At 37.4% G+C, this 12,329-nt stretch overlaps 1 protein-coding gene across 1 annotated transcript in view; it reads right to left on the minus strand.

Moving 5' to 3' along the window:
- Positions 1 to 3,850, minus strand: part of dhx36 (DEAH (Asp-Glu-Ala-His) box polypeptide 36) — a 38,331-nt gene extending 34,481 nt beyond the window's left edge. The window contains exons 1-6 of the mRNA XM_065282966.2: positions 3,327 to 3,850; positions 2,927 to 3,210; positions 2,424 to 2,658; positions 2,296 to 2,334; positions 1,991 to 2,161; positions 1,734 to 1,813 (exon numbers count right to left, since the gene is read on the minus strand). Of these exons, the coding sequence (XP_065139038.1) occupies positions 1,734 to 1,813; positions 1,991 to 2,161; positions 2,296 to 2,334; positions 2,424 to 2,658; positions 2,927 to 3,210; positions 3,327 to 3,581 (1,064 nt within the window). The 5' untranslated portion in view covers positions 3,582 to 3,850. The remainder of the gene's footprint in view (positions 1 to 1,733; positions 1,814 to 1,990; positions 2,162 to 2,295; positions 2,335 to 2,423; positions 2,659 to 2,926; positions 3,211 to 3,326) is intronic.
- Between the last annotated feature and the right edge of the window lie 8,479 nt (positions 3,851 to 12,329).

Here is a 12,329-nt window from a genome sequence, read left to right on the forward strand (position 1 = left end):
CAGCAGCAATTTTATTTCACACCCGTACCATTTGACATAAAGACTGTGACCCCGAGCCGGTCACACCGCAAATCGCGCAGTTAAATATAAACCTTTACCGGTCTTCAGACAGATCTTAATCACAAATAAGCACGGGACATTTAAAAACGAGTCGAATTTTGGTCTTGGATGTAAGACCCGCATTTTACTCTTGTCTATTGAGTCCCGACCTGCATCTACAACACAAATGACACGCGAATAGCCTATTATACCCGTTAGATCAAATATTATGCGGTTCACCCGCGGGTACCCCGACCCTGCTGTTTCGTCTGATAACAGATAAAACAGTCTCACCGTCTGCCTCAAGTTTCTATTACCAACGTACTTCTCTTCCACAGGATAAATGTAAGTTTACTTACAAACAGATTCGACTATTAATGTCTTGCATATAAGTAGTATTCAGTATTTAGCCTTTTGTTTTTGGACAAATATCTTATCATTTAATGTGAAACTTTGTGAGTGTCGATCTAAAGCACAGACGATTGACTGACAGCTGAGCGGTCAGCAGCGCGCTGCGCTTATAGCCTATACTGAATAACTAATGGCCAGATAAGTTGATAATATGAGTACAGTGATTACAAATGAATGTCCAAAAAACTCGTAATATGTTAAATCAAAAGTTTAATTATGTCTTTTCTCGCAGCCCTGCGCTGTGTTGGTGTAGATATGCGCCGGTGAACATCATATGCGTGATGACCTTGCAGCTTAAATTACCCTAAATTTATAGTCATAAAGATAAAAGTAAAACAACATTGGCAACTTCAAATGATGTATTTTTATTTTTGTAAACTCACAATAAGGAGAAAACCTTGTGCTTATTTATAATCATTAAAAAACATGACGTGCTTTCTGCTGGTTTGGTTTTAGAGCGCGTCACAAAAAAAGAACATAAACTCAAATACTTTTTTATTCGTTTTGTCAATTTAATAATTATTTAAGTGCAACATATTTCGTATAGGCTTATTTATTTTATTATTATTTCTCAAAACAGAAACGTAGCTTAATAATCCTCTGTTGATTTAAATCTATTTGTGCATGAAACTAAACCCATGGAGGAAATTATGATATTTTAGGAGATTTATTTATAAATGAGTGAACAACGCAAATCCAGAAAGGAATTTATTTCAAGACAGCCAGTCTCGCAGTAGCTTTTTTGCGAGCTCCCGCTGTGGGTTTTGTCTAGAAGGGATACAGCAAATGCCGAAAAGTTACGGATTAGATTTGGAGGTAGGATTATTAGGATGAAAACAGCGGTTCTGGCTAAATTAGATACAAATACATCCTACAATCGTGTGAAATTTTGTGTTTAGAGTTGGGTTTGGTTAAAGGATTAGGATAAAACAGTGCTCATCCAACGAGATTTCGTTTGCTGTATCCCTTCTATCCACAACCGCAGGCGTGGCGGGGATGTTTTATGAGTGGCGGGCCGCCACGGTTGAATGTATATAGCGGAAACACTGTATCTAATAGCCTTTATTTCACCTCCAAGTGTAACTTACTTTAATACTGAATTATTAGTGCAGAAACTTTAAAAGCTAACCTTAATATGGATTTTATATGCTTATCATGAAGAATTCATTAGTTACGGTTTCTTGGTCAGTTGCAAGTCTAGAGAGAGGTTTAATTCTTTTCATTTTTTTTTTCAAACTTTCCTTACAGTGTCTGCATAGTGATTGCAGCATTAAATCACTCACCTCTGCAAACGAATCTGATACCCACAAGACTTCCCATCTCCCACCGTCTCTGCCCGCTCTGCAGCTACTCTCTCTGCTACCTAAACACAAGCACATACACTTAACATACTGTACACCTATCATGCATCTACACCTAACCAATGGTGCTTGAAAACCTGCTTGCAGACAGTCATGGTTTTATAAAAAAAAATTACAAGTTTTATCTTAAAAGGGAGCGCAGAATTCCCTTCAAATAATGAAAATGTATTTGTACTTACTGATATGGCACTGATGCGCCGTGGCTGGGTGCATACCACCCTGCAGAGAGAGCCCATGCCCTTCTGAATATAATCATCAAGGATGAACTGAGTAACCTGTGTAGTCTTCCCACATCCTGTCTCTCCACTGATCACTAGTACCTGGTTAGCACCAATCAGCCTAACCAGCTCCTATATAGCAAGAGAGAATGTTGCATGCTTGTTTGTATTTTTACACTCGCATAAGTAAAAACTTAAAGACAAGTAAATCCAATATTAGTTTGTATACTGTACATATAGTGTATATTGAAAGTATTGACATTTACCTCTCTCATTCCATATGATGGAAGCTTTTCTCTGAATTTCTGAAACGGGAAACCACCACATTAAAGCATATGTTTTTGTTAACTACTTTTTTATAAAAAAAGTTTTAACAAAAGTTTGCCCATCTCACCAGCATATCATTGTATCTATGGTTATCTCTTTTCTTCTGCAGATCTTTCTTAAGCTCCTCATCCAGAGAGGGTTTTTGAACAACATACTGAAATAAGTAGTCCAGATCAGTGTCAGTGAGTTCTCCTCTTACACTCGACCCAGACTCATCCTCTTGCCTCTCCTCTTTGGGCTCAATTTTTGGAACTTTCAGAATGATTTCAGGATCATCTGGAGGATCGTCTCCATCAAAGTAACTGAAGAATAGAGACCTTGGTGTTAAGCACATCTTGAATTGACGATTAACAGCATAAGGTCTTATAATAGTAAAATTACTTAAATAGTTTAGTAAAGAAATGGTAAAACAGTGTAAAGATACTTAATGCAAGATTAAATATTTAAGATAAAAATAAATATAAATTATATCAATTTTAATTATGGATTCTAAATTTGACAAAAAAACATATGCTTGAAAAATGCTTGTACATTTTCAAGATTTCCAAGAAGTTAATATTGTTTTTCCACCTGTGGCTGACTGGCTCCTCTTTGACTCTCCAGTTGTGAGACAGGGAGGGATGAGGCTCTCTGTCTGCATCTCTATGGCTGTTGGGTTCTTCCTTTACTCGCCAGCTTTGAGACGTGGAGGGAAGAGATTCTGTGTCTCTACTTCTTCGGCTGTTGGGCTCCTCTTTCACCCTCCAGCTTTGAGACGTGGAGGGTAGAGACTCTCTGCCTGCATCTCTTTGTACTGAGTTCAGCAACTGAGTGATGCGCTGCTCTCGCGATGCATCCATCTTAACAACAGCCCTCTAAACATGACACAAAGAAATTTTCTGCTTTATAATGCATGACATCACATTATATATAATTTTTGCAACTGCCTAACTTACTAACTTACATATTTAGCCAGACAAAAACTACTTACCGATTTCCTTTCTGCCTCGGCTCTGTTGAAGCCTCCGTTTTTGGAATACCACAATCCAATTTCGCGACCCGTCAGATGGGGTGGGTGTTTGCCGACTCTTCGTCCTCCTCCATGCCCCTGCTCCTCTACTGACTCCCATTCAGAGCTTCTCTGGCATCCTCCTCCAGACTCTCTATTCCACCTGGATCCATCTCCGAAGCGCCGGCCTCCTCCTCTTCGCCCGCGTCTGTTACCATACCCATGGCCATAACTCATGCTGCCAACCAGACTACAGCAGCAGACACACACTGTTAAACACTGACTATAGCTGCAGATACACAGGAGCAAACTGTTATCCCTCGCCTACATGCATCAAACAGCCGTTATACTGTCGCCGTTATTAAACAAACCGCCGGTCGAGTTAACAGAAGAATACGTTCGTTGCTATGACCCTTCTATAAACCGACTGTTTTTCGTTGTATTCAAATGCTTTATTTTTGTTCAAATATTTTGCTCGACGCACATGTATGACGAAACAAGTTAAAGCTAAGACGACTAACATTGACGTCGTTGATAGACGATTGGCTGTGTGCTCACTAGTTCTACAGCGTTCATGGAGCGCTGCGCAGAGCAATCAATGTATGACATCACAGTACCGCGAGAGTCTCAAAAGCACACCGATACTTTGATGTAAATGTCATTCAAGCACATTTACAAAAAATTAGTACAAAATGAATTAGAATAAGGATATTTAAAGTATGTTTACAGTTTTGCGTTGAGTTTGATGCACATTTGATGATGACAGGTCAATAATAATGAAATGATTAATGCAACCATGGCCAGGATACATATAAAATACATGATTTTAAAAGTGACCAACAACATCGACGATGCAATAAACGTTAATGTTTTAGTGCTAATAAAATTATTAAGCCTATTTTGAGAGAGATGTTTAATGTGACAAAATTTCAGTCATCGTGTGATAACGAAAATATAACTGTTCTGGGCAGGTGGTGTCAGTGAACAGGCTGAAAAAAAAGTTGTGAATTTGTTGCAACATTAGATCATGACTTACTCTATGCTTAAGTGATGCTCAGACTCGGAGCTCCAGTGGTTCCTCGGTGTGTGTGGTTAAACGAGGATGATGGTGAACAATTTCAGGATAATGCTTTTTTTCATTGCTTGTTGCGTTACATTTTACTCAGATACAATAGTGCTATTTTTTTCTGATTGGCTAATGTGTAGCCGCTTTCTTCTTCTTTTTTTTTTTGATTGGCTGATAATGCTCGACTAGAACTACAGGGGAGACGCGCTTGAATCATCCCCGCCTGTTCCATAGAGGGAGCGTCGCGGCCAGATACATTTTGGGTACTGCGGCATATTAAATATATAGTAAATAGTTTTTCTGCGTGAGAAATACAAAACGACCGAAATAAGTTACTGTTACGCTCAATGCTGATAAACTTAAAGAAGTGTTTAATGTAATCATCATTAAACAATTGTATCATAATTTATTTAAGTTATGCTTATTTTGTTTATCACATTTACTTTAAAATGTATCTTTCCAGGCTGTACTTTGCCTGTGGGATAAAGTACACCCCCCTCCCCAGACACTTGCAATGCTCTTAAAGCTGTATTGAATTTGTACTAGACATGTCTTGCCATTTCCCTGAAAATAGGCACAAACTATAAGCACAAACCTTTAAATCAAACATAATTATAAATTCTGCTAGGTATGTCCAAAACATTGACTGGTACTGTTAAGAAGAAAATTAAATTACCTCTTTAATAGATACAGAGGTCAATATGCTTATTAAAGGGAACAAATGATGTTCATTTATATTTAATGGCAACACTCTTTGTATTTAGTGGCAACACACAGAATACATTAAGCAAGAGCATCCCTCCCGACTTCTTTATTCCAGATTTACCATAACACATCACCACTGATTAATGGCCATGTTTTATGATGTCTACTTCTAAAGTCAACATATGCCTTTAGAGAAAATACATACACCTCAGAAAACAAAACTCTGCTTACACTTTTTTTCTTTGGAAACGAAAAAGTTTGCGACCATATGTCATGGTGAATCCTCCTAATGTTCATCTCGAAAGCAAGATACACTAATTATCTTCACTTAGCATCTCTTTAGTTGGTGTAATCGTACAGCTACATCCCTGAGACTGAGAGAAGTTATTGTCTTCTGGTTTCCTGCTGGATTTCAGAGCAAACATGGTCTCGACAAAAGGAGCAGTGTGTTTACTGCCACAGAGCGTTGAGTCTACAGGCACTTCCTAATGCTTATTTTCTAATTGCCTATGCTCACATTGTCATCAGTGTCTTTTTAAAAGGGAGTGGAGCAAACAGGGATTAACAGGGAGGTAAAACATTGACTGTTTTAACAGAGAGCAAGGAGATAATTAGAAACCTGTGGCGTTGTGTGTAGTGGAGGTGCAGTAGACTTACCGAGTGGAAGCTTCCAGACACAGGCATGAAATATGTATTAGATCTTTACCATCACAGCAAGTCTTTATTTAAATGAACCAACACCCACCTACTCATTCTTTCCCCTGTCTTGCTTTATCCTCGTTCTCTAAAGCACACACTTACATATCTTGCTTACATTATGTAGTTTAACAAAAAAAACTTTTTGTATTTAAAGTAAAAATTGCATTTATTTAAGGAATAGTGTGCCCCAAAAGTAGAACCATTATTTAATAATTTACATTTATGCAAAATCTTAGTAAGAGCCTCATTTACTTTCACTGTATGTTTAAAGAGCAGCGTTAAGTTTTTCTTTTGTGTTTGACCATGCAGTTTATTTCAATCTAGTCCAGCACATGATCCTTAAACAGCTTTAAACACTGTTTCTTTCCACTCCACCCACAGACCCATGGTAGGACTCTGAAGCCTTTCTCTTTACATTATTAATTAGGGGCCAAGCCCGCAGGGCGGTAGGCCACTATTGCAATTGATGGTTTTCTTATTATTATTATTATTATTATTATTATTATATTTCTTCTTCCCCAATGGGAGTCTATGGCAGCCCTATGAACCGTACATAGGAAAATGAAAAAAATTTGCCACACTTGTAGTGGTGGTCCTAAATAGTTATGTGACCAAATATGGGGTCTCTAGCATTAACTCTATAGCGCCACCAACACTTCAAAAATTCAATATTCAAATGGTTATAACTCTAGAATAATTTGATCAACAAAAATTCTACTTAGTACATCTGATTGCTCTCCTCACGCTCATTACAATGAACACCTTACATTAAGACTCCACCCATTACAGTAGCGGCCATTTTGAAAAGTACAGTATTTTGTTTTTTCGCTACTACTTTTGCAGCGTTCATTGCATTGTTACGCAATTTGGCACAGATAATCTTTGGACCGAGGTGCAGAGAAATGACCGAACAGAATTTTGATTTTTATCTTTGTTCAAAAGTTATAAATGCGTACATTTATCGATGTCGACACAAAATTCGTTCTGATTCATTATCTCGGTCATTCTTTGATCAATTGAAATAAAACTTGGTACCCTTCATAAGGACCATGAACTGGGGTACCATGTCAAATTTGAGGACAGCGCCACCTATGGGTCATGAGATATGAAAAATGGCTATTTTTGCCCATAACTTTTGAAATGTTTGATAGAAAATTATGCTCTTGGTGTCTATGGATTCCTTGGCTCATGACAAATCTGTCGATATATATTATGCCAGAAATTACCAAACCGCCTGTCCACCATTTTGAATTTTGTCATATATTGTGATAACTATTATTCGATATAATGTATCGGCACAAAAATCGGTAGGGAGCATCGGTATGATGTCCTGAAGGTACCTGGGAAATCTGAAAACAGCGCCACCTAGGGTTTATAAACTATATAAAACAGCCTATAACTTCTAAAAACTTTGTCCGATATTCATTTTCTTTGTGAATTTTTATTCACTGGTTTCTGTCGATTGCAACGATATCTCATTTGTCAGTTTCCAACATTCTGTTAATATTTTATTACATAGCATATGTGAAGTAGTTTTTTCGGTTCTACTTTTGCAAATTAAGTCTATTTTATGCCGGGCTCTGCTCACATAAACTTTAGAGCAATCCGCATAGAAATGACCAAACACATTTTTTATATTCTCTGCCATTCCCGAGAAATACCTCTCCAAAGTTGACTGTCCCTGTGACATTGTCTCTTTGTCATATTAAATTATTATGACTGTATTATAACATGTTGTGCATTCCTATACAACATGTTTTTCTTGACTTAAACTTTAACTGTTCTCACTTAAACTATCTGATTCTCATATAAATTGTAATTTTGTTATTTCTGCTCTGCAATGTCATGTCTGCATCTTCCTTGATTGTGCCATTTGAATGTTTGCAGCTCTGAAAACCTTGGCTAGCTACACTGCCTGTGTAGCGCAGTCTACTAAACGCATGCATCAAAACTCAGAGGTTGAGGGTTCGAATCCCACCCGATGCATGTGTTATGTTTTACTAATAAGATTTTGTTTTGAGTTAATTCTCACCTATTATTCTTAACCAGTCTGTTTTCCATGTTCTGCACTGCTTGTCATAATTTGGTTGCCAATCGCCACCACCATTTCAAAAATGCAGTAGCAGCCATTTTGAAAAGTACAGTATTCAGTTTTTTTGCTACTACTTTTGCAGTGTTTCTTGAATTGTTACACAATTTGGCTCAAATTTTCTTTGGACGGAGCCGCAGAGAAATGACCGAACAGAATTTTGATTTTTATCTTTGTTCAAAAGTTATAAATGCGTACATTTAACGATGTCGACCCAAAATTCGTTCTGAGTCATTATCTCGGTCATTCTTTGATCAATTGAAATGAAACTTGGTACCCTTCATAAGGACCATGAACTGGGGTACCATGCCAAATTTGAGGACAGCGCCACCTATGGGTCATGAGATATGAAAAATGGCTATTTTTGCCCATAACTATTGAAATGTTTGATAGAAAATTATGATCTTGGTGTCTATGGATTCCTTGGCTCATGACAAATCTGTCGATATATATTATGCCAGAAATTACCAAACCGCCTGTACACTATTTTGAATTTTGTTTTAAATTGGGATAACTATTATTCTATATAATGTATCGGCACAAAAATCGGTAGGAAGCATTGGTATGATGTCCTGAAGGTACCTGGGAAATCTGAAGACAGCGCCACCTAGGGTTCATAAACTATATAAAACAGCCCATAACTTCTGAAAACTTTGTCTGATATTCATTTTCTTTGTGAATTTTTATTCACTGGTTTATGTCGATTGCAACGATATCTCATTTGTCAGTTTTCAACATTCTGTTCATGTCTTATTTCATAGCATATGTGAAGTAGTTTTTTCGCTACTACTTTTGCAAATTAAGTCTATTTTATCCCAGGCTCTGCTCACATAAACTTTGGAGCAATCCGCACAGAAATGACCAAACACATTTTTGATATTCTCTGCCATTCCCGAGAAATACCTGTCCAAAGTTGACTGTCCCTGTGACATTGTCTCATTAAAATTATTATGACTGTATTATAACATGTTGTGCATTCCTATACAACATGTTTTTCTTGACTTAAACTTTAACTGTTCTCACTTAAACTATCTGATTCTCATATAAATTGTAATTTTGTTATTTCTGCTCTGCAATGTCATGTCTGCACCTTCCTTGATTGGGCCATTTGAATGTTTGCAGCTCTGAAAACCTTGGCTAGCTACACTGCCTGTGTAGCGCAGTCTATTAAACACATGCATCAAAACTCAGAGGTTGAGGGTTCGAATCCCGTCTGATGCATGTGTTATGTTTTTCTATTAATATTTGTTTTGAGTTTATTCTCACCTATTATTCTCAACCAGTCTGTTTTCCATGTTCTGCACGGCTTGCAGTAATTTGGTGGCCAAGCATCATCACCAGTTCAAATATGCAGTAGCGGCCATTTTGAAAAGTACAGTATTCAGTTTTTTTGCTACTACTTTTGCAGTGTTTGTTGAATTGTTACACAATTTGGCTCAGATTATCTTTGGACCGAGCCACATAGAAATGACCAAACATAATTTTGATATTTATCTTTGTTCAAAAGTAATACATTTGTCAACAGGAATAACTTTTAAACCATTTAATCAACTAAACTTCTATGGAGAATATTTGATGAGGTAATCTATGCCTTCCCAGTAGCTCAACCAAATGCGTGATGGGCATGAAATCCAGAGGTTGCGGGTTCAAATCCACCATACGGCGGCAATCAAAATGGTTGACAAATTTGTGTCATGTAGAGTCAAATGTGCGAACAGGTTTGACTACCTACAGGGGTTTTAAAAAATATTCTCTTCTTGAGAAAAATCTCTCCAAACTTGAACATACACATTGTCACTTCAGCAATCTAACTTAAGCAGCTGTCTGTATGTATGTCTCCCCTGTAGCTCAACCAGATGAGTGACAGGCATGACACCTGGAGATCATGGGTTCAAATCCTGGCTAGGGCAGCAATTGAAGTCTCTTACTTTAGAGTCAAAAGCTTCAATTCATTATTTGTATTTTACTTTATTATTTTAACAGGTATTATTTCGTTTGTGCTCTTTTGGTTTAAGTCTCATGTGTAACATGTATGATGCTTTAGTGGTTCAATTGTTTTCTAGGTCAGCATTGGACTAATCGGTCCTTCTTTCCACATGCACATAAATATTATACTTCAAAATTTTTTTTTTTTCATTATGTTCATTCTCATCTCTGAGTCCTGTGTGCTGATAGTTCCCATACATATCTGCTACATTGCATTCTTCAATTGCATGTCCTTTCAGCTTCGTTGCGTGTTGCAGGACCATTGTTGCTTGGCCCCGTATCGCTGTCTACAGCTATATTTTGATGAGTTTCTGACAGGCTATGAAGAGTGTGTGTTATGTTGTGCGTTTGCACGTGTCAGTCCATCCATGCACAATAAAAATGTGTTACTTTGGGTTTGTTTGTGGTACAGAGGCAGGAAATGCTGGGTGACAACTTGCTGTCAAAACACAGACCATCTGAAATAGGACATGTCCTCTTAATGAATAAATGAATGACCATTTATGATTGGTCTTCATTCCCGTTTATGATCTGTCCCACTTAATCCTTCTGCTTCTTTGTAAACGTATAACCTGTCCGTCAGTTAGTATGACAGGTTGCAAATCTTTCTATTCATGTAACCATCTTGTTCTTATTTTTTTACTCTTTAATCACCACCTCTGTCACTTTCTTTTTATTTAAAACCCCCTTTCCAGCAACCTGCCACTCTCTCTCTTTGCACAACAATGTTCTGCTTTAGATGCAACTCACAGTTAATTGCTTTTAAACACAATCCAAAAACAATGTCAGGGTCTTATAAAGAACTTGCCTTGCAAGAGGGAGGAAATATGGACTGGGGGGTGTGTCAGTCTTCAAAATGGCTCTGAGGTTTAAAAAGGTGGTAAGAAAGCTTTTCTTTGATAAGTGCAGGTCTGCTGTAAGCATCTACCATTAACCTCTGGGTCTGCAGTTTTCTGCCAGTGCAAAAAGCAGAACCAAATGAAGGAAAAATTGTCATAGTCCTTGAAGCACACCATTAAAACTGCCACAAGCTAGTATTACACATAGTGTTAGAGAGGTTTGTGGTGGCGAAATATTAAAAAATGTCATAACCTGCAATTGAATCATCTATTCAGTACTCAACTTAATAAAGTTAATTATCTTGTTGCCTTGAAATCTTGAGTTAATGTAACTTAAAAATAAAGAGGGTTTTCACGGCACGTCATCAATTCTTAAGTCGGCCATATTGCCGATACTGAGCGCAAACAATGCCATTGAACTGAACGGACCTAACACATTTTTGCTGCTGAAAATGGTCAATAACTCTCATGTTTTGGGCTGTAATCAGTCTGACTGAGAAAAAACATTTGGAGTACTATAGACTGCCAAAAGTTATAACAAACCAAGAAGAAGATGGCAAAAAACTGTCAGAGGAAAGAAGGCGCTTGTGGTTGGCCAAACTGAACCAGGATTTCCAGGGCAAGAATGTTGACATTCGTGTTCGTTCTTCCCAACCCACAAGTTGTATTTCTTATCCATACATCATGAATATAAGGCCACTTAAGGAATAACTAATAGAAGTAAAATTTTACAAAACATGTAAATCTTGCACTATTAAAGTAGATTATGAAATTTGATAAAAATCGAATTTTTAGCAAACAGCAACGTAATATCAATATAAGTGCATACTATTATACTACAAATAGGGTGGCCATTCGTACAGTAACAGTTCCGCCAGACACTTCCCGATTTCGGAGGCATTCTCCGGAAGTTGCGTTGCTCGACCACATACGCCTTTGAGGTTCTCATATTTCAGTTAAAATACATTAGAAAATTAAGATTTATTTCTTTTAAGAAATACAATCATTGTAGTTTCATTCTTACCTTGAAATGTAACGGTTGCTTTTCTGAAATTAAACCCAAAATATTTAACCTGGATGACGTATGCGGTCGACCAACGCAACTTCCGGAGAACGCTCCCGAAAACCTGTTCGGGACGTGTCCAGCGAAACTGGCACAAATGGCCACCCCAACTACAAAGTTAGTTAAGATATTAAGAAATCGGAAGAAGAAACACAAATGTTGTCAACATTCTCATTCCATAACCAAAGAGCCAGCTTGTACAGATTTTTACCGCCTAATAACTTTAGTTTATCAAAATATTGCGCCCTTTCCTGCCAACTTCCACAAGCTTTTTCAGTTTTTTCAACATAAATTAGTAGGACAACATCTTGAATACTACTTTAACCATGCAACCTATGCTGTTGTTTACAGCTGAGTATCTTCTCCACCATGGCCGCGCATGAAATTAACATCAAAATCTAAACACAACCCAGTCACTTACTTCTGTAAGTTTATGTTTTTCAACTTTTAATAGTTATAACAATAAATAATTATTAAAACTATAAACAGTAAAAGTATACAAGTGTGACAGTGTCCCTAAATGAGTCTAAAGGGAGTC

This window comes from Paramisgurnus dabryanus, chromosome 9, assembly GCF_030506205.2.
Source record: "Paramisgurnus dabryanus chromosome 9, PD_genome_1.1, whole genome shotgun sequence".
Taxonomy (NCBI): Eukaryota; Metazoa; Chordata; class Actinopteri; order Cypriniformes; family Cobitidae; genus Paramisgurnus; species Paramisgurnus dabryanus.